Source organism: Myxine glutinosa, chromosome 5, assembly GCF_964187855.1.
Source record: "Myxine glutinosa chromosome 5, kmMyxGlut1.1, whole genome shotgun sequence".
NCBI classification, from domain to species: Eukaryota; Metazoa; Chordata; class Myxini; order Myxiniformes; family Myxinidae; genus Myxine; species Myxine glutinosa.
Window position 1 is genome coordinate 2277953 of NC_136265.1, and position 22328 is coordinate 2300280.

The following is a 22328-nucleotide window of genomic DNA, read 5'->3' on the forward strand; positions in this document are numbered from 1 at the left end:
GCCTGGACAAGCCGTCTGCGCTTGACGTCGACCAGGAGCCCATTAGCGCACAGGAAGTCCGCGCCAAGCAGTGCCATGGGCACGTCGGCGGTGACGAACGTCCATCGGAAAACCTGCCCTCCAAACCGCAGAGAGAGGCAGCGTTTTCCGTACGTACGGATGGGCGTCCCGTTCGCGGCAAGCAGCGCGGGGCCCCCACCCGCGGCGTGCTTGTCTGACGTGCCGGCGGGAATGACACTCACCTGTGCTCCCGTGTCGCACAGGTAACGGCGCCCGGAGAAGGTGTCCGTTATGAACAGCAGGCTGCTCGAACGGCCGGCGCTCATCGCCACAATTGAGCGCCGGCCCGGGCGTTTCCCGACCCGTTGAAGGAGCACGGCGGATGACACCGCCGAGCTTCGTGGCCGAACTTGGCGTGGAACCAGCACCAGGTGGTGGAGCTGGAGGAGCGCGGCTGGCTCCGCCAGGCCGGTGGAGTCGACGGGTTTCCCCGCGGTGGCGGTTTTCGCCGCGGCGGTGGGCGGGGCGTGGCGGCGTTCACGAGGTGCGTATCAGCATGCTGCTGAAACTCAGCGTGCTGTAGAAGATGATGCTGTGGAACAGCAGCGTCGAAGGCCGTGACGGCCACGCCAACGCTCGCCCGCGTGTCCGAAGCGGCGAAGTAGTTGTCCGCCTCGGCCGCCAATGCTCGGGGTTCCGTTAGCCCGGTCCCGGCCAACGCGAGGCGAACCTGCGCTGGAAGTTGGCGACGGAAAAGCGCCCGGAATAGCGAACCGGGGGCTTCGTCGCCCAACAGTGACAGCATATGGTCCATTCGGACCGACGGGCACGTCTCACCGAGCTCGGGGAGATCCAGGAGGCGGTCGGCCCGTGCGTCGTCCGTGAGGCTGAACGTGGCTAGGAGTAGCCGCTTGAGTGCCTCGTACTTGTGGCCGTCCGGTGGGTGGCGAAGGACGGACACAACTCGAGCGGCCGTGCCGGGCCCGAGGGAGGCGACGACATGGCAGTAGCGCAGGTCGTCGTTGGTGAGGCGCCGAAGCTGAAATTGGGCTTCGGCTTGAACGAACCAGACCTCGGCCTGGGCCTCCCAAAATTCGGGAAGTTTAATCGCCATTGACTTGTCGTTGGCCATTGCAATGGCGTCGTGTTCGGAAGGATCGCTACGGCAGATCCAACGTCGAGGGTCACCAGTAAAGCGCGGCGTTACACGCGCTGCTTGTGAGCAAGGAGGAAGCGGACAAGCGGTAACATATGAACGTCTTTATTGTAAGACTACACTGTAACACTGAACTCCTCCGGGCTGGTCGCCCGGTGTATATCATGAGGCCACGCCTACCCCTCGGGCGTGGCCACCGCCCACTTGGTGCGTGGAATGATGTCACCACGCCAGTGGGCTTTTGTGTCCGCCACAATGTGATGTTTTCTACGTCCAAAAAGGGCAAAACTACGTGAAAAATTGGTGAAACGTCCCGAAACTCAAACTTTTTCTGTACCTTATTATAAAACAACCAAGTACAAGGTTTAGTTGAATGTGTTGAAGAGTGTATGTTGACGCCCAACTACAACAACAGCAACCTGTCTGTCTGTCTGTCTGTCTGTCTGTCCGGGGTGTGGCTTAGTCCGTTTGCAGAGTAGCTCCACCCATTCTTGGAGAGGCTTCATGTAAACAAATATCCACCATTTTATTACCTCGAATGGCTTTGAGGCCTGTTTAGTTAGGCCCATGCTTGCCTTTCTCTCTCACACAGGTTTATTTCAATTCTAATTCGATATATCATTTCATTTTTAACAGTCGCGAAACTTAGTTTTAGACTCGGTTGAAAAAAAACGGGAAAAGAATCCCGTGAAAGTTTCCGTTTATAGAACGAAATGATTTCTCAAAGGCCTATAAAATAAAGCCCATTCATTGAGAGTCACCCTCACGATTTTATCTCGAATTCACCATCTGATTCTATTTTTATCGATAGTTTTAGACTCGGTGTCAGAAATAATTGAGAACATTCACGCACACACGGGAAATTGCCGAGATATATTTATAAAAATCGCGCCACGATGATACACGAAAATACGCCGCCTAAAATAACATTCGGGGAAAATGTCGATATATATTAAAAATTCGCTTTTTCTTTTCCGTTAAGATTTATTACTTTTACCTTTTATGAGAGTCGGCACAAAAACGACATATATATCTTCGTTCTTTCTTATTTCATTCAACATTATTATCCGGAAGTAAAATATGTTTCAGGAAATTACCGAGAGATATTTCTTCGTTTTTATAAATTATTTATGTGCGCATACACTTTAAATTGGTTTATTTGAAATCTTTAATTTAATTTACTTGTAATTTACTTGCCATTTGTCATTTGATGATTACGAGACACTTCCTCTTGAGGATCGTGACAATTCATGCGTTGCGTGGAAACTTCCATTTCCAAAATGAATGAGATGATCGATGAAGAACGCAAACTTGAACATGATGCAGCAAGAAAAAGAACTAGACGGGAGAAAAACGAGAGAAACGAGACGGGAAAAAGCCGATTGGAGAGGAGAGTGAGGAGCAATTGGAGAGGCGAGTGAGGAGCGATTGTAGAGGCGAGTGAGGAGAGATTGGAGAGGCGAGTGAGGAGCGATTGGAGAGGCGAGTGAGGAGCGATTGGAGAGGTGAGTGAGGAGCGATTGGAGAGGCGAGTGAGGTGCGATTGGAGAGGAGAGTGAGGAGGTATTGGAGAGGAGAGTGAGGAGGTATTGGAGAGGAGTGTGAAGAGGTATTGGAGAGGAGTGTGAGGAGGTATTGGAGAGGAGTGTGAGGAGGTATTGGAGAGGAGCGAGGGGTTGGAGAGTGAGGGCCGATTGGAGAGGAGAGTGAGGGCCGATTGGAGAGGAGAGTGAGGGCCGATTGGAGAGGAGAGTGAGGAGCGATTGGAGAGGCGAGTGAGGAGCGATTGGAGAGGCGAGTGAGGAGCGATTGGAGAGGCGAGTGAGGTGCGATTGGAGAGGAGAGTGAGGAGGTATTGGAGAGGTGTGTGAGGAGGTATTGGAGAGGAGTGTGAGGAGGTATTGGAGAGGAGTGTGAGGAGGTATTGGAGAGGAGCGAGGGGTTGGAGAGTGAGGGCCGATTGGAGAGGAGAGTGAGGGCCGATTGGAGAGGAGAGTGAGGAGCGATTGGAGAGGCGAGTGAGGAGCGATTGGAGAGGCGAGTGAGGCGTGATTGGAGAGGAGAGTGAGGAGCGATTGGAGAGGAGAGTGAGGAGCGATTGGAGAGGAGAGTGAGGGATTGGAGAGGAGAGTGAGGGATTGGAGAGGAGTGTGAGGGATTGGAGAGGAGTGTGAGGGATTGGAGAGGAGTGTGAGGGATTGAGGAGTGTGAGGGATTGGAGAGGAGTGTGAGGGGTTGGAGAGGAGTGTGAGGGATTGGAGAGGAGTGTGAGGGATTGGAGAGGAGTGTGAGGGATTGGAGAGGAGTGTGAGGGATTGGAGAGGAGTGTGAGGGATTGGAGACGCGTGTGAGGGATTGGAGAGGCGAGTGAGGCGTGATTGGAGGGGAGTATGAGGGATTGGAGAGGAGTGTGAGGGATTGGAGAGGAGTGTGAGGGATTGGAGAGGAGTGTGAGAGATTGGAGAGGAGTGTGAAGAATTGGAGAGGGGTGTGAGCGATTGGAGAGGAGTGTGAGGAATTGGAGAGGAGTGTGAGGGGTTGGAGAGGAGTGTGAGGGATTGGAGAGGAGTGTCAGGGATTGGAGAGGAGTGTGAGGGATTGGAGAGGAGTGTGAGGGATTGGAGAGGAGTGTGATGAGGTATTGGAGAGGAGTGTGAGGAGGTATTGGAGAGGTGTGTGAGGAGGTATTGGAGAGGAGTATGAGGAGGTATTGGAGAGGAGTGTGAGGAGGTATTGGAGAGGAGTGTGAGGAGGAGTGGGTTTGGAGAGGCGTGAGGGTGGAAAGAGGAGAGTGTCAGGTGGAAAGGAGTGAGGGGTCACATATTATGTGAAATAAATCAATTGTGTTCATTACACCATTTCTGGATCTGTTGAATTGCCAGTAACCATTTTGTAAAAATGAATGTGCAGCATCGAACTCAATATGTTGAAATGTCACACACGTCCATGCCCGTGGGATTTCCATGGGTGACACCACTATATGTTTTAAAATTCGCGGCACGGTCGGTCATACACCGCCTAAAATAACAGATGGGAAAATGGCGAGATATATTGAAAATTCGTGGCGGACTTTTCCATTTGATGACAATCGTCACAATTAAATATTTAATTTATACGTCATCACAATAATGTGGAAAGAGGAGCATAGCTTCGTTCACGTATCGCCACAGACGGGAAATTGCCGACAGATATTTCTTCGTTATTATTTCATTCATCACTATTATACGGAAGTAAAGGTAATCCTGTTTAAACTGGCATTCATTCCAGCGAGGGTTTGGAGAGGGGCGAGGGGTTGGAGAGGAGCGAGGGGTTGGAGAGGAGCGAGGGGTTGGAGAGGAGCGAGGGGTTGGAGAGGAGTGGGGTTGGAGAGGAGCTGAGGGTTGGAGAGGAGCGAGGAGTTGGTGAGGAGCGAGGTGAGGAGCCTCTCCTCTGTGAAAGACACATGACAGCCCACTTGGAGTTTGCAAAAAACCACCTAAAGGACTCTCAGACTGTGAGAAAGATGATTCTGTGGTCTGATGAAACCAAGATTGAACTGTTTGGCTTCCGTCTGAATATATATCATTCTGTATAAGCTAATACATGGACACGACAATGACCGTGATTTGGCTGTAAATTGTATTTTTCATTTATTGTTTAATTGATTAATCGATTAATTATTTAATTATTCGATTAATGACCGACTTAATTTTTTCTAAGTTGCAGATTCTGATGAAACAGTGGTGCTTTAGGTATTGTATTGGCCAATTGATTAATAATTTAATTATTTTACCTTTATTTTATATTTATTTCGTTATTTTTCATTTATTTATTTTCTATCTCATCTGGGCAATATCTCGGGCACCTTTTGAGCGAGGAAGCTGATATTCGGACACGACAGTGAACAAGTATTGTAGCTCTGAAGTATTTTTGATTTATTGATTTAATTAATTAATCGATGTATTATTTATTGATTAATCAATTAATTGTTTATTTTTTTCGATTAATGACTTTTTAAATTAATTTTCAAAAAGATACACCTTCAAACGAAACACCAGTGGTTGAGATATGCTATTAGCCAATTGATGAAGAAATTATTTTACGATCATTATTTATTGATTTTAATTACGCAATCCATCAATTAGTTATTGTACACCCGTCCCTCCCAATACCGCCTCAATGTGCTGCACGGCGGTATCACCAAAGGCGCCCCGGCAATGCCGCGCTGGAGGATGTTATTTATTTATTTGGCATGGGGGCGGTGTACTTTGAATGGAGCTCTAATTGTTTTGAATTAATTTTCTGAAATTTGTACAATTTGATTTTCACTTGTAAGTTGTAGGTTACGATGTGCAGATAAAGGTGGAAAAAGTTTTATTTAATGCATTTTAACTCCAGGCTGTAAGGTAACAAAAGGTTAAAGTATTGAAAGAGGGTGTAGACTTTCTGTCGGCACTGTATGTATAATTATGTAAAGATAAACCGATAAGATCATGGGGTCAAGAGGTCAAAGGCCAAAAGCCAGAGGTCTCGTAAGGTAAAAAATTATGTTGCCGCACTAACTTTTGAAGCAGCGATGGGATTTTGGTAGAAGTATACATGAGAATGCAAAGAGGAACTGATGAGACTTCACCATGAAGAGGTCAAAGGTCAGAGGTCATGTCAGGTGAACATGCGATGCTTGATAACAGCTGAAGGGATTTAAGTCAAAATTGATTCAAATATGTATAAACCTCCATCAGTGAATCCATCCAAGGTATATATTATTTGCTACTAAAAGGTCAAGGGTCAGAGATCACATGAAAACCCCTGTTCATGTGACACCATTGGGTATGGTATTTGAACTAAACGAAGTGCATGTCCCATGATACACATGTACGGATTAGATATTGAGGTCAAATTATCCTGAGTTTCTTGGTGAAAGCCAGAGTAATGATGATGATGTCCACTCCTGCATTTTCAGATGCATATGGCTGCCATAGCAGTTTCTTGACTGTGGGGCACAATCCTGGATGGGTCGCCGCCCCGACACGGGATACTCGAATGGTTCATTCTCAACTGGTACTCATTTTGCCAACCTCGGAAGGATGACAGGCCGAGTCAACCTCACCTGGAGTTAATTAAACGACCGACCAGGATTCAAACTCAGGACCCGAGACTCCCAACCCAGCACCCTAACCTTTAACACCAACACCAGGTTTAGGGTCAGAATAAGCAAAAATTTATTGTGGGGCAGAGGCTTTTCGGGTGACGTAGAGACATTGATTTTTTCAAGTTTCTCCATATTCAGATCAAATTGTTGGCAAATCCTTCATGCGCCCACTTTGTCCTCACTCAATGTTTCCCATTTAAAAACGTTATTTTATCCCAATAGGAAACCGCTTTCTAAAATCAAGGCTGGTTTTTTTTTTTGTATACAAGATCGAGGCTCGTGAAAGAGCGAACATTAATCACACAGAAAGACAAACCGACACAAAAACATATAACATCGGGAGCGGTAGACAAGATGGGGAGAGAGGGAGAAGGACACAAACACAACATTTGAGAGCAGGGACCGAGAGACATGGAGACATCGAGAGATCTGTGGGAGGGAGAGGGCTTTGGGGGGGGGGGCATGGGAAGGGGGGGGGATGGGAGAGGTATAAAACATATGGACACGGCCAGGACTTCCAGGAAAGAAGTTGGAATTTCAAGGAAGGTGGATCTGGGGTGAATTAGCGGGGGTAGAAAAGATCAAGGTTTTGGATGGGGGAAGATAAGAGATGGTGGTGAACAGCTGTTTTAAAGACCTGGAGGGACGAGTGGGATTGAAGGGAGTGAGGGAGTTTGTTCCAGAGGCGGGAGAAAAGAGTTGACCTTCATGACCTTCATGACCTCTGACCTTAAATCCCTTTGGTTCTTGATACATGAACCCCCAAACCCCCACCCGTTTCCAAACCAACATCACAGGTCCAAACTCGAACCTTGGGGCTGGCTTAACGGTGAAAGGGGGTGGCACACAATCTTGGGGTCTTGAATTCAAGCCCCTGTCATGTTGTCGAATTAGCACGAGGTGGGTCAATTCAGCCCATCATTCTTCCAAGGTTGGCAAAATGAGAACGTACTCCCTGGTAAGGGGGCATTGCATCAGCAGGACAACCGTGCCCCCAGAAAATGATTCAGCCAATCGGCCAAAGGCTGCATCCGAATAAATAAATAAATAAAATACCCCTGAGGGTGGAAGTTATTTTCCAGCTTCTCAATTTTTCATGTTTATAATCAAGTATTCTCCATGCCTACCTGTAGTAGCAGGTATCTCTGTAGCTTGGCTTTGTGTGTCATTGTATATTGTTGACACAGAAACGTTGTAGTCGGTGCCAGGAGGGAGGTTTGAAAAGGTGATGTATGTTTGCCCTGTGGTTTCATTTTCTACCGTGATGTTGTCAATGATCAACATCACAAGATATTCATAACGTGCTTGGTTTGTATCATTTGGGTTGGTCCAGGAGATGGAGAGAGATGTTGAGTTTTGTGTTGAAATTTGGAGATTTTCAGGAGGTGATGGATCTGAAAATGAAAAAGAAAGAAGCAAAAGAATGAGTTGACATCAACAAGTAGTTTTTGGTTTTGGTGTAATTGAGCAATACTTTCAACACTATCACAACAACAGGGAGAATTCCTTTGCAATCCAGGTCCATTACCAAGTTTCAATTCACCATGTTTCAAGGATTAGGGGGGAAAGTCTGGAAAACTGACCCAGGTAATAATATGTGATGTTTTCTACGTCCAAAAAGGGCAAAACTCCGTGAAAAATTGGTGAAACGTCCCGAAACTCATAATTTTCTGTACCTTATTTTGAAACAACCAAGTACAAGTTTTAGTTGAATATGTTGAAGGGTGTAGAAAAAAGTGCAGAAAACCACAGGTGAGACGGATGGACAGAGAGACGGAGAGCAAACCTACAGTGCATTCAGAAAGTATTCAGACCCCTTCACTTTTTTCACATTTTGTTATGTTGCAGCCTTATGCTGAAATCGTTTAAATTCATTTTTTCCCTCATCAATCTACACCCAATACCCCAAAATGACAGAAAAAACAGGATTTTAGAAAGTTTTGCAAATTCATTAAAAAGAAAAAACTGAAATATCACATTGACATAAGTATTCAGACCCTTTGCTATGACACTTGAAATTTAGCTCAGGTGCCTCCCATTTCTCTTGATCATATTTGAGACGTTTCTACACCTTTATTGGAGTCCACCTGTGGTAAATTCAATTGATTGGACATGATTTGGAAAGGCACACACCTGTCTATATAAGGTCTCACAGCTGACAATGCATATCAGAGCAAAAACCAAGCCATGAGGTCGAAGGAACTGCCTGCAGAGCTCAGAGACAGGATTGTGTCGAGGCACAGATCTGGGGAAGCCTACTAAAAAAATCTCTGCTGCATTGAAGGTTCCCAAGAGCACAGTGGCCTCCATAATTCATAAATGGAAGATGTGCCAAAGGTGCTTCAACTAAGTACTGAGTTAAGGGTCTGAATACTTATGTAAATGTGATATTTCAGGTTTTTCTTTGTAATAAATTTGCAAAACTTTTTAAAATCCTGTTTTCTCTTCATCATTATGGGGTATCGAGTGTAGATTGATGAGGGAAAAATTGAATTTAAACGATTTCAGCATAAGGCTGCAACATAACAAAATGTGAAAAAGTGAAGGGGTCTGAATACTTTCTGAATGCACTGTAATCCAAGAATCCCTGCGAACTGGTGCAATGCCATTAAGCCTAAGGAGAGCAGTGGTGAGTCTCCTCCCAAAGTCAGGAGATCTCCGGCGGATGGAGAATTGGAGACCAGTTTCAGTGTTGTGCACCGACTACAAACAGTTTTCAAAAGCGATGGCAAATCGTCTGAAGAAAGTCATTGGTGATCCGGTCCTACCCGATCAGACTTTCTGCATCCCCAGTCGATCCATTTATGACAACATTTTTTAGTTCGGGATTTAAGGGGCACTTACCACGAGCAAAATGATTTTGGAATAATTTTTCTAGACCTTGAAAAAGCCTTTGACAGTATCGATCATGTTTTTTTGTGGCGTGTTCTGGAAGCATGTGGCTGTGGGGTTAATTTCAGAGCCTTCATATCTCTATTGTACACTGACATCTCCAGTGTAATTAAGGTAAACAATGAACTCGTTTCCCCCAAACAGGTTCAGAGAGGGGTACGGCAGGGTTGCCTAGTCTCAGGATTGCTTTTCACCCCTCAGCCCAAATTGAGCTAAGGGGTATTGTCATCACGGATGTCCATCAACCTTTCGTTTCCGTCAATTTCAAGGAGAACGGCTTGTCCGATTAAATCCATTTTTGCAGTGTGTGTTGGGGTTGAGTAGAGGAAGGTACCTTTCGAAAATGGGCGCGCTGCGATTTTCAATATGGCCACCACGGCTGCCATCTTGAAATTGGTTTCCACCATGGATGGGCTGAGGGGTTACGCCCGCTTTGCGGTGCTATTTATTGCATTAGCAATGGAACCATTACTTTGTACGCTCAGGGAGAATATCTCTGGCCTGAGGTGTTTCCCAACGAGTCCACCACTGACTATATCAGCGTATGCAGATGATGTGTGCGTCATTATCAGAAGCAACCGGGATATTGATGCTCTTGTTAAATCCTTGAGAACCTTTTTCCAGGCTTCTTCCCTGAAAGTTAATTGGAGGAAAAGCAAAGCTATTTGGGTGCCTTACCTTCATAGTTGCCTCCCTGTCTCGACACATCTACCTCCTCTTCCGGAAAACTTAGAATTGAAGGCAGATGGTATCGACTACATTGGTGTGTCCCTTGGTTCCACACAATTTATGGAAAATAATTGGGAAGGCTTGATTGGAGAAATGGAGAGGAGACTGAACCTGTGGAAAAGAGCCACACCACACCTTTCATTTAAGGGCCGTGTCTTAGTTGCCAATAACTTGGTTGCTGCAACTTTATGGCATCGTTTTATTTGCCTACAACCGCCGGAAGTGCTGCTTAGAATGATCCAGGCCAAACTTGTGGACTTTTTTGGGGGAGGCCATCATTGGCTGCGGCCAAACGTAATATGCCATACTTCATCTGAAGGAGGCCAAGGGCTTGTTCACGTGAAATCCTGCCTCATGGCCTTTCGCTTGTGCTCCATTCAGCGCCTTCTATATGTCGAGCACCTGCCAAACCACCCATTGGCCTGTCATATTTTGCAACAGGCGGGTAGATTCGGCTATGGTCGTGAAGTATTCCTGACCCACCTCAAGGATGTGGTACAGCAACGCTCCCTATATTCCACCAGAGCCTTTTCAATGCCTGGAAAGGTCTCACAATGAGTCGCAAAGAGGACACATACTCCCCAGGGATGTTCGAAGTTGAACCACTGTTTTTCAACCCTCTCTTCCCTGATGTATTCAAGAGCCATGATTTGTGCCAACGCTTCATTGATGCAGGCATGAACAAAGTATGGCACCTACGGCCAAACTCCGGTTTAGGGTGGAAGACTGTGGAAGAAATTTCAAATATGACAGGAATTCAGTCCAAGAGGACAATCAGCTTAATATTGAGGAAAGTCGGACAAATAGGTTATCAGCTACGGTTATTATGGACTCATAATAACATGAACATCCTGATGGGTCATATTTCACAAAACTGATTTTTGATTGCTCCCCCAGAGAACTTCCACCTGTTAGCACAGGGACAAATGAACCGCAAGCTGCAAGCAGCAAGAGCCTGTATAGGTGTTGCGTGTCCCTAATTAGGTTTACTCTCCATGAAATGGAGAGTAACCTATTATTACTGCTAGAGTTTTTCTTATTAGGTTTACTCTCCATGAAATGGAGAGTAACCTATTATTACTGCGAGAGTTTTTCTTATTATTATTCTTCCACCCTATTTTGCACCTCCGAAAACTTCATAATTAAGTTTCTCAGCAACCGCTGGTCGGATTGACAGGAAATTTTCATCAAATGATCGGCTAGGCTCGTAGAATTTTTTAATGCTAATGATGACGTCATAGGTCACGTGGTATGGGCACCATCTTGTAAAACACCTTCAACTTTGCCCCTCTGTATCTCCGAAACGGCTCAATGGAAAAATTTGAGGAATGGCTCATTCTAAAGAACTCTGCAATGGGAACAAAAAACATGTGTATTGAGTATATCAAAAATGCTAACGTTAAGAGGTTAGAATTCGTCAAACACAGTTTTTCTCCCCCGAAAAAGAGATTTTTCCCCCAGATGCTTAGTTAAAAAAAACTCAGAATGCGAAAATTTTCGAAGTCATACGTCACATGCTTCGGCCGCCATCTTGTTTTCTGTGAAAAAACACAAAAAACCCTTTTTCTCCGCAACGGCTGAACGGATCGAGCCCAAACTTGGCATGCATATTCGGATACCCATGACAAACAAAAAAGTCAGTGAGCACGACGTCATCCGACACGTGGTTTCAGAGTTATGACGTTTTGAAATCTCAAACTAGAAATGGAATCACCTCCATAATTTGTGGAGGTATCGAGTGGAAACTTTACATAAATGTTCCTCATGGGGGGATGTTTAATCGTTACTTGAGACGTTTTTTTAAGTCACATGGTTTGGCCACAATAAATAATGGAAGTTAAACTTTAAAAAGCTTGTAACTCTTGAACCACTGCATGGATCGACTTGAATTTTTAATGCAATGTAGCTCTCATCAGGTGGAACAAGTGTACCAAATTTCAAGATGATTGGATGTACGGTCGCGAAGCTAAAGTCTTTATTGTTGAAAGAAGAAGAAACACACCATTTTGTCCTCCCAGGCCACGACATCATCCGACATCAGTGTGATTGCCATTTTCAGTTTTAATTTCCTTTAAAAAACATTTTCTCTGCAATAATAGGGCCGATTGAGATAAAATTTTCACCATAGGAGGGACTCGGTCTGTAGAATATTTTAATGGTAATTATGACGTCGCAGGTCACGTGCTTCGGCCGCCATCTTGTTTTTCGTGAAAACACGAAAACCCCTTTTTCTCTGCAACGGCTGAACAGATCGAGGCCAATCTTTGCACGCAGAATCGCATGCCCATGACGAACAAAAAAGTCAGCGAGGGCGACGTCATCCGACACATGGTTGCAGAGTTATGACGGTTTAAAGCATGAACCTTTAAAACGTAGCTCCTCCCTCATTTTTGATCCAATCGAGGAGAAACTTCACAGGTCTGTTCAGCATGTCAGTCTACTAAAATGTCATTTTAGCATTTGCGATAGGTCACGTGGTTTGGCAGATATCGTTAATTAAACGATTTTTAAAAAAAAAATGGATATCTCTTGAATCGCTTTATTGATCGACGTGAAACTTCATACTGTAGTAGAAGTCATGAAGAGTAACAAGTGTGCAAAATTTCAAGATGATTGGATGTACGGTCGCGAAGCTATAAGTCTTTATTGTTGAAAGAAGAAGAAACACACCATTTTGTCTTTCCAGTACGTGCTCACGATAACGCGATCTCCCGCGGTCATTTGAACCGCAAAAAAAAATATAATTGCAGTTTTGTCAATAGCTGAGGCATATTAACAAACAAATGAAACAGATTTGCTCAAATTCTGACTATTTTTAACTCGATCGTATTTCACTGAAAGTAAGCCCATCAAGGCGCGTACGTAATACACGAAAATACAATGGCCCATTTGCGCATATGCAAACATCCATCCACATATTACGTAAGGTGCTGTGCGAGAAGGAAATGGCTGTCATGGTCGTAATTGGTCTTGAAATTTGCGCAAATAAATGCCCTACACGATGCCGTTTATTTCGTCACAATCCATCCAGCCGATCTGAAGTTATATGAAGAAATGCATTTACGTCGTGACGTCATCACGCGATTTTCGAATTCAGACGTCTTTTCGGAAATTAAATAAAGATATAAATCGAAATGAATCATGTCCGCGATCTGCGCATGCGCGGTTTTCTCAGTCGCTTTTCAGTGGCATCGCAGTGCAACCCATCTGCGCATGCGCCAGCTATTGAAAATTGGGTCGCCACGGCAAAATCCAAGATGGCCGCCACCATGTATGTCTGAACCTTGCAACCTGCATATCTTGAAAAATAAGCGAAGTAGCAACTTCTAATTTGGTGTGTGGGTGTATCTAGGCACAAGGAAGAACGCTATCGAAAATTGGGTCGCCACGTCAAAATCCAAGATGGCCGCCACCATATATATGTCTGACCTTGCAACCTGCTTATCTTGAAAAATAAGCGTGTGTGTGTGTAGGGGGGGGGTGTGTGTGTGCGTGTGGGGGGAGGGGTGTGCGTATGGGGGGAGGGGTGTGGTGGGGGTAGGGGGGATGTGTGCGTGTGTTTGTGTGTGTTAGGAGTGGGGGGATTTGTGTGTGCGTGTGTGTGTGTGTTGGTGTTGGGGTGGGGGGGGGGTGTAGAGATGTGTGCGTGTGTTTGTGTGTGTGTGTGTGTGTGTATCTAGGGGAGGGGGTGGGGTGGAAGGGGATGTGCGTTTGTGTGGGTGTGTGGAGGGAGGGGTGTGGGGGTGTTTGTGTGTGGGTGTGGGTGTGTGTGTGGATATGTGTGTTTGTGTGTGGGTGTGGATATGTGTGTTTGTGTGTGGGTGTGGATGTGTGTGTGTGTGTGTGTGTGTTGGGGGTGGGGTGTGTTTGTGTATGTGGAGGGGGGGGGGGTTGGTGTGTGTGTGTGTGTGTGTGTGTGTGTGTGTGTGTGTGTGTGTGTGTGTGTGTGTGTGTGGAGGGGTGTGCGTGTGGGGGGAGGGGTGTGGGTGTGTGTGTGGGAGGGGGTAGGGGGGATGTGTGTGTGTGTGTGTGTGTGTGTGTGTGTGTGTGTATGTGTGTGTGTGTGTGTGTGTGTGTGTGTGTGTGTGTGTGGGTGTGTGTCGGGGTTGTATCCAAGGGGGTTGTGTCAAAGCATGTCCAATGAAAGTGGGGTTGTATCACAAGTGGGGTTGTATGAAAAGTGGGGTTGTATCAACAGTGGGGTTGCATCAAAAGTGGGTGCGAGTAAACCGGTCATCACTGCCAGCAGTTTTAAAGTGGCAGTTCTAGTTATTATTATTATTCTTCCACCATATTTTGCACCTCCGAAAACTTCATAATTAAGTTTCTCAGCAACCGCTGGTCGGATTGACAGGAAATTTTCATCAAATGTGTAGTTGATGTGTAGTTGAATGTTTGTGTAGTTGAAAATGTGTCGTTGAAACACACAAATGTTTCATCAACATTGATCTCGCGAGATCTTGGAGACGGCGGCAGGGATTTTCGAAGCTCCACACGGTCTCCACGTTTTTCGAAGTTAAGTCTGTTCACAATTGTATTTTGTCGAAACTGTATTTATCTTTCGGTGTGTGAAGTTATTGTGTGCAACTTTGGTTGTTTCTCGGTGTTTATCTTTCATAAATTGATCGTCTGTTTGCCGTGTCGTGTCTTGAGGCCTTGTACAGTGTGCACTGTACAACCTTGAGGCTTTGTTTTTCTCAGCGGTCCGTCGTTTGTGATCCAATAACTTTCGTTCTCTGTATTCCCAGGCTTTTCACCCATAGCCTTCTTCCTTGTGTAAATCTCAACTCCCAAAAAAAAAAAAAAAAAAAAAAAATATTCATTCTTATTCGTTCGTTCGTTCTTCGACCACGTGTTTCTCCCCCATTTCCCCAGATAGTTTTCACTCATTAACCTTCAATGTTTACACTTTCCCCTCAAGTTATGTATTCCGTCATATTCTATAACACCTTTTTCTTCTTCTTCTTTAAAAGGCTGCTTTCGACTTGCTCACCAAATCAATTCATCCCAAAAAAAATATCCATCTCCTATAGTGCCTTTGTTCTACATTCCCTAAACTCTCCTGCACTCCATCCTCCATCCAGCGTCCTTAAACGTATTTTTAACTCGCAGGTCACAAGAAACTCATTTTGCAATAAATGTTCGTTTCCCATAAATCGTACACTTTCAAAAATCCAATCTCACCCCTCCCCTCCAAATCTTCCCCATAACCCCTCCCCTCCAAATCTTCCCCATCACCCCTCCCCTCCAAATCTTCCCCATCACCCATCCCTTTCAAATCTCCCCCCTTGCCCCCTCCCTCCTAAACTACCCCCTCACCCCTCCCCGCCAAGACGCCCCCTCGCCCCTCCCCTCCTAGACTCCTGCCTCACCCCTCCCCTCCAAATCTCCCCCATATCCCATCCCTTTCAAATCCCTCCCCTTGTCCCTTCCCTCCCAAACTCCCCCCTCACCCCTCCCCTTCAAATCTCCCCACCCTCATTGCTTCTCAATTTCCCCCCTCTCACTCCCCCTCCTCAAAGCGTCCTCCCCGCTTCTTCCCCCTTCAAACTCTCACCTCCATCTCCCCCAACCTTCTGCCTCGCTCTTCCCCCTCCTCAAATAACACCTCATTGTGGCTCACCCAATCACCATCAAACATTTTGTCCGCCCCATCCTTCCCTTTCTCCGAGCTATTCTGAAATCTCTGACACACCTTCAACAGCTCTCCCTACCTCTTCCACCTCTTCCACATCTTACCCTACCCCTCCTCCCCCCTGTTCTATATCTGATGCTCCCCCTTCCTCTTCATTAACGGTATGGACCTCAAACATCCGGGGCCTTCGTTCAAACTTAACTGATCTCTCCATACAGGTTGCTTCTGTCAAACCAGACGTGATCTGCTTAACAGAAACTTTCCTCCTTTATGATGTCTCTGATTCCATAGTATCTCTCCCGGGCTACTCCCTCCTCCGGTATGATAGACCTGAGCCTCGTCCTGGAGGCGGGGTTGCTATCTTTATCAAAAACTCTCTTCCTCACTCGCCCTGCACTGCACTCTCTCCACCTCACCCCCAGGAATACCTCTGGCTACGGCTTCCCCTTCGCTCCCACCTCTTGTTCATATGTGTGTTGTACCGTCCACCAAACAGTGATGACTCCATCTACATATCGCTGTCTGATGATATGGACCAACTTCTATCTACTCATCCCAACTCTCTCTTCCTCATATGTGGTGATTTCAACTGTCATCATGCCAGTTGGCTGGGTGTGGGTACCTCTCTCACCAGCCATGGCTCCTCAGCAAAGGACTTCTGCGACTCACTGGGACTGACACAATCTGTCAATTTCCCGACCCGGATCTCAGTCAACGGAACATCTTCTCTTCTGGACTTGGTAATGACTAACTTCCCTGAAAATGTCTGCTGCTCTTCTTCTGCTCCGATCGGATCATCTGATCATGTCCTTGTTAAAGTGGACATCTCTCTGACCATCCTCAGGGAGCCTGCTCAGCGTCGACGAGACTGGCATTTCACTCAGGCCAACTGGCACGGTCTTCAAGCAGCCATCAATCATCTGGACTGGTCTCCCATCTCTACCACCTCTGACATCAACTCATCCTGGGAATTCTTCCAAAGTAAATTGCTCTCTCTCATGCACAGATTTATCCCATCTCGTCTTCAGTTGTCATACCCTTCCTCCCGTCCATGGTACACGGAATCTTGTGGTGAGGCTGTTGCCCAGAAACAACTTGCCTTCGTCTCCTGGAAAGCAAATCCAACGGAAGGAAATCTCATTTCCTTTCACAAAGCCCGAAACAAGTGTGTGTCCACCCTCAGGAGAGCCAGGAAACAATATCTCTCCGTTCTCAAGACCGAACTCTCTTATCTGTCTCCCTCTTCCAAATCCTGGTGGCGTCTGGTCAAATCCGTTTCTGGTGTTTGTTCCCCCTCCATCCCCTCCCTTACCTCAAACGGCTACACGGCTGACTCCGCACGTGAAAAAGCTGAATGCCTCAACTCTGTGTTTGCCTCTAAATCTTGTGTCCCAAACCCATCCCTCTCTGTACCCACCATACCCAGTCGTACCCTGCTGCTCCTGGACTCCGTGTCCTTTCCTCCTGACAAGGTGGAAAAATTTCTGTCAACCCTTGACTCTGATTCTGCAACTGGACCCGACGGCATCAGCCCACGGGTCCTAAAATCCTGCTCTGCTGCTCTATCTCACCCTCTCTCTGTTCTCTTCACCCTCTCTTTTGCTCAAGGTCAACTGCCATCTGCTTGGAAATCAGCCAACATCACCGCTTTGCACAAAAAAGGTGCAAAAACAGATCCTAGCAACTACAGACCAATCAGCCTTCTCCCAATTATCAGCAAAGTCATGGAATCCATCATTGCTTCGGATATGAAATCTTTCCTCTTCTCCAATGGCTTGATCTCTGATCATCAATTTGGTTTCAGACCAGGTCACTCTACTCTGGACATGCTGCTTCTGCTGTCTCAACAATGGATGGAGGTCCTCAATGCCAAACAGGAAATTAGAGCTGTCTCCCTCGACATATCACGTGCCTTCGACACGGTCTGGCACCCCGCTCTGCTCACCAAACTCTCCTCCTTTGGTATCCATGGAAATCTCCACGCATGGCTGGCGGACTTCCTCTCTAGTCGTCGTCAACGTGTGGCCCTGAATGGGTTTCTCTCATCTCCTCTTCCTGTTCAGGCTGGAGTTCCCCAAGGCAGTGTTCTGGGCCCCGTGCTTTTTCTGGTCTTCATCAATGATCTCTCTGACTCTCTCGAAAATCCTCTCTATCTCTTTGCTGATGACTCCACTCTCTGCCGCTCCATTCCTCTTCCCTCAGATCGGCAGTCTGCTGCCTCCTCACTCTCTGAAGACCTGGACAAAATCACAGACTGGTCAAACAAGTGGAACATGTCTTTCAATCCTGACAAATCTCACACTCTTACTATGTCTCTCCGAAAAGATCGACTGGACAACCCTCCCATCTACTTTCTCAACAATCCTCTCCAAGAAGTTCTGTCGCTCAAGATTTTGGGTCTCACTATCTGCCATGATCTTTCTTGGGAAAACCACATTTCCAAGCTGGCCTCCAAAGCCAGTCGCCGACTGGGCATCCTCCGTCGTGCGAAGTCCTTCCTCGGCACACCTGAGCTCCTCACCACATACAAGGCTTTCATCCGCAGCTCAATGGAATACTGTTCTCCCCTATGGGCCGGTGCTCCTGCCTCACACCTAGCTCGGCTTCACGCTGTTGAAACCAAAGCTTTCAGAATTATTGGAATCTCCCGCGATGAAGCTATCTCTGATGGCCTTTCACTCACTCACCGCAGGCAGGTAGGTGGTCTTTCTGTCTTCTACCGACTCCTCTCCGGCCTTGCACCCCCAGCTCTCTCTGTGCTCTGTCCCCCAAATATTCCTACAGGTCGCACAAGATCTGCCAGCAACCCTCTGATGGTTAAACTGCCGAAATCTCGGCTCTCTGCTCACCTTCACTCTTTCATTCCTCTTTTCTCCCGCCTCTGGAACAAACTCCCTCACTCCCTTCAATCCCACTCCTCCCTCCAGGTCTTTAAAACAGCTGTTCACCACCATCTCTTATCTTCCCCCATCCAAAACCTTGATCTTTTCTACCCCCGCTAATTCACCCCAGATCCACGTTGTTTGAAATTCCAACTTCATTCCTGGAAGTCCTGGCAGTGTCCATATGTTTTATACCTCTCCCACCGCCCCCTTCCCACGCCCCCCCCCCCCAAAGCCCTCGCCCTCTCTCAGATCTCTCGATGTCTCCATGTCTCTCGGTCCCTGCTCTCAAATGTTGTGTTTGTGTCCTTCCCCCTCTCTCCCCATCTGGTCTACCGCTCCCTATGTTATATGTTTTATGTGTCGGTTTGTCTTTCTGTGTGATTAATGTTCGCTCTTTCACGAGCCTCGATCTTGTATAGAAAAAATAAAAAATAAAAAATAAAAAAATGAACGGCTAGCCTCGTAGAATTTTTTAATGCTAATGATGACGTCATAGGTCACGTGGTATGGGCGCCATCTTGTAAAACATCTTCAACTTTGCCCCTCTGTATCTCCGAAACGGCTCAATGGAAAAATTTGAAGAATGGCTCATTCTAAAGAACTCTGCAATGGGAACAAAAAACATGTGTATTGAGTATATCAAAAATGCTAACGTTAAGAGGTTAGAATTCGTCAAACACAGTTTTTCTCCCCCGAAAAAGAGATTTTTCCCCCAGATGCTTAGTTAAAAAAAACTCAGAATGCGAAAATTTTCGAAGTCATACGTCACATGGTTCGGCCGCCATCTTGTTTTCCGTGAAAAAACACAAAAAACCCTTTTTCTCCGCAACGGCTGAACGGATCGAGCCCAAACTTGGCATGCGTATTCGGATACCCATGACAAACAAAAAAGTCAGCGAGCACGACGTCATCCGACACGTGGTTTCAGAGTTATGACGTTTTCAAATCTCAAACTAGAAATGGAATCACCTCCATAATTTGTAGAGGTATCGAGTGGAAACTTTACACAAATGTTCCTCATGGGGGGATGTTTAATCGTTACTTGAGACGTTTTTTTAAGTCACATGGTTTGGCCGCAATAAATAATGGAAGTTAAATTTTAAAAAGCTTGTAACTCTTGAACCACTGCATGGATCGACTTGAATTTTTAATACAATGTAGCTCTCATCGGTTGGAACAAGTGTGCAAAATTTCAAGATGATTGGATGTACGGTCGCGAAGCTAAAGTCTTTATTGTTGAAAGAAGAACAAACACACCATTTTGTCCCCCCAGGCCACATCTCCCAGTGCTTTTGCCATTTTCAGTTTTAATTTCCTTTAAAAAACAATTTCTCTGCAATAATAGGGCCGATTGAGATAAAATTTTCACCATAGGAGGGACTCGGTCTGTAGAATATTTTAATGGTAATTATGAGTCGCAGGTCACGTGTTTCGGCCGCCATCTTGTTTTTCGTGAAAACACGAAAACCCCTTTTTCTCTGCAACGGCTGAACAGATCGAGGCCAAACTTTGCAAACAGAATCGCATGCCCCTGACGAACAAAAAAGTCACCGAGGGCCACATCATCCGACACATGGTTTCAGAGTTATGACGTTTTTAAGCATGAACCTTTAAAACCTAGCTCCTCCCTCATTTTTTATCCAATCGAGGAGAAAATTCACAGCTCTGTTCAGCATGTCAGTCTACTAAAATGCCATTTTAGAATTTGCGATAGGTCACGTGGTTTGGCAGATATCGTTAATTAAACGATTTTTTTTTTAATGGATATCTCTTGAATCGCTTTATTGATCGACGTGAAACTTCATACTCTAGTAAAAGTCATGAAGAGTAACAAGTGTGCAAAATTTCAAGATGATTGGATGTACGGTCGCGAAGCTATAAGTCTTTATTGTTGAAAGAAGAAGAAACACACAATTTTGTCCTGCCAGGCCACGTCTCACAGTGAGTGCTATTGCCATTTTAAGTTTTAATTTCCTTTAAAAAACATTTTCTCTGCAATAATAGGGCCGATTGAGATAAAATTTTCACCATAGGAGGGACTCGGTCTGTAGAATATTTTAATGGTAAATATGACGTCGTAGGTCACGTGGTTCGGCAGCCATATTGTTTTTCGTGAAAACACGAAAACCGCTTTTTCTCTGCAACAGCTGAACAGATCGAGGCCAAACTTTGCAAGCGGCATCGCATACTCATGACGAACAAAAAAGTCAACGAGCACGACATCATCCGACACATGGTTTCAGAGTTATGACGTTTTAAGCATGAACCTTTAAAACCTAGCTCCTCCCTCATTTTTGATCCAATCGAGGAGAAACTTCACAGGTCTGTTCAGCATGTCAGTCTACTAAAATGTCATTTTAGAATTTGCGATAGGTCACGTGGTTTGGCAGATATCGTTAATTAAACGATTTTTTTTAAAAAAATGGATATCTCTTGAATCGCTTTATTGATCGACGTGAAACTTCATACTGTAGTAGAAGTCATGAAGAGTAACAAGTGTGCAAAATTTCAAGATGATTGGATGTACGGTCGCGAAGCTATAAGTCTTTATTGTTGAAAGAAGAAGAAACACACCATTTTGTCTTTCCAGTACGTGCTCACGATAACGCGATCTCCCGCGGTCATTTGAACCGCAAAAAAATTTATAATTGCAGCTTTGTCAATAGCTGAAGCATATTAACAAACGAATGAAACAGATTTGCTCAAATTCTGACTATTTTTAACTCGATCGTATTTCACTGAAAGTAAGCCCATCAAGGCGCGTACGTAATACACGAAAATACAATGGCCCATTTGCGCATATGCAAACATCCATCCACATATTACGTAAGGTGCTGTGCGAGAAGGAAATGGCTGTCATGGTCGTAATTGGTCTTGAAATTTGCGCAAATAAATGCCCTACACGATGCCGTTTATTTCGTCACAATCCATCCAGCCGATCTGAAGTTATATGAAGAAATGCATTTACGTCGTGACGTCATCACGCGATTTTCGAATTCAGACGTCTTTTCGGAAATTAAATAAAGATATAAATCGAAATGAATCATGTCCGCGATCTGCGCATGCGCGGTTTTCTCAGTCGCTTTTCAGTGGCATCGCAGTGCAACCCATCTGCGCATGCGCCAGCTATTGAAAATTGGGTCGCCACGGCAAAATCCAAGATGGCCGCCACCATGTATGTCTGAACCTTGCAACCTGCATATCTTGAAAAATAAGCGAAGTAGCAACTTCTAATTTGGTGTGTGGGTGTATCTAGGCACAAGGAAGAACGCTATCGAAAATTGGGTCGCCACGTCAAAATCCAAGATGGCCGCCACCATATATATGTCTGACCTTGCAACCTGCTTATCTTGAAAAATAAGCGTGTGTGTGTGTAGGGGGGATGTGTGTGTGTGGGGGGGTGGAGGGATGTATGTGTGTGTTTGTGTGTAGGTGGGGGGGGGGGGGTTGGTTGTGTGTGTGTGTGTGTGTTTGGGGGTAGGGGTGTGGGTGGGGTTAGGGGGGATGTGTGTATGTGTGTGTGCATGTGTGTGTGTGTGTGTGTGTGTGTGTGTGTGTGTGTGTGTAGGGGGGATGTGTGTGTGTGTGTGGGAGGGGGGGGGGGAGGGATGTGTGTGTGTGTTTGGAAGGGTGTGCATGTGGGGGGAGGGGTGTGGGTGTGTGTGTGGGAGGGGGTAGGGGGGATGTGTGTGTGTGTGTGTGTGTGTGTGTGTGTGTGTGTGTGTGTGTGTGTGTGTGTGTGTGTGTGTGTGTGTGTCGGGGTTGTATCCAAGGGGGTTGTGTCAAAGCATGTCCAATGAAAGTGGGGTTGTATCACAAGTGGGGTTGTATCAAAAGTGGGGTTGTATCAACAGTGGGGTTGCATCAAAAGTGGGTGCGAGTAAACCGGTCATCACTGCC

General features: G+C 45.9%; 1 protein-coding gene across 1 annotated transcript in view; it reads right to left on the bottom strand.

The window, feature by feature from the left end:
* The window catches only part of LOC137428036 (receptor-type tyrosine-protein phosphatase H), a 329265-nt gene that overhangs the window by 268819 nt on the left and 38118 nt on the right, over positions 1-22328 (bottom strand). Inside the window, exon 3 of the mRNA XM_078777499.1 lies at positions 7415-7681. Within this exon, the coding sequence (XP_078633625.1) occupies positions 7415-7681 (267 nt within the window). The remainder of the gene's footprint in view (positions 1-7414; positions 7682-22328) is intronic.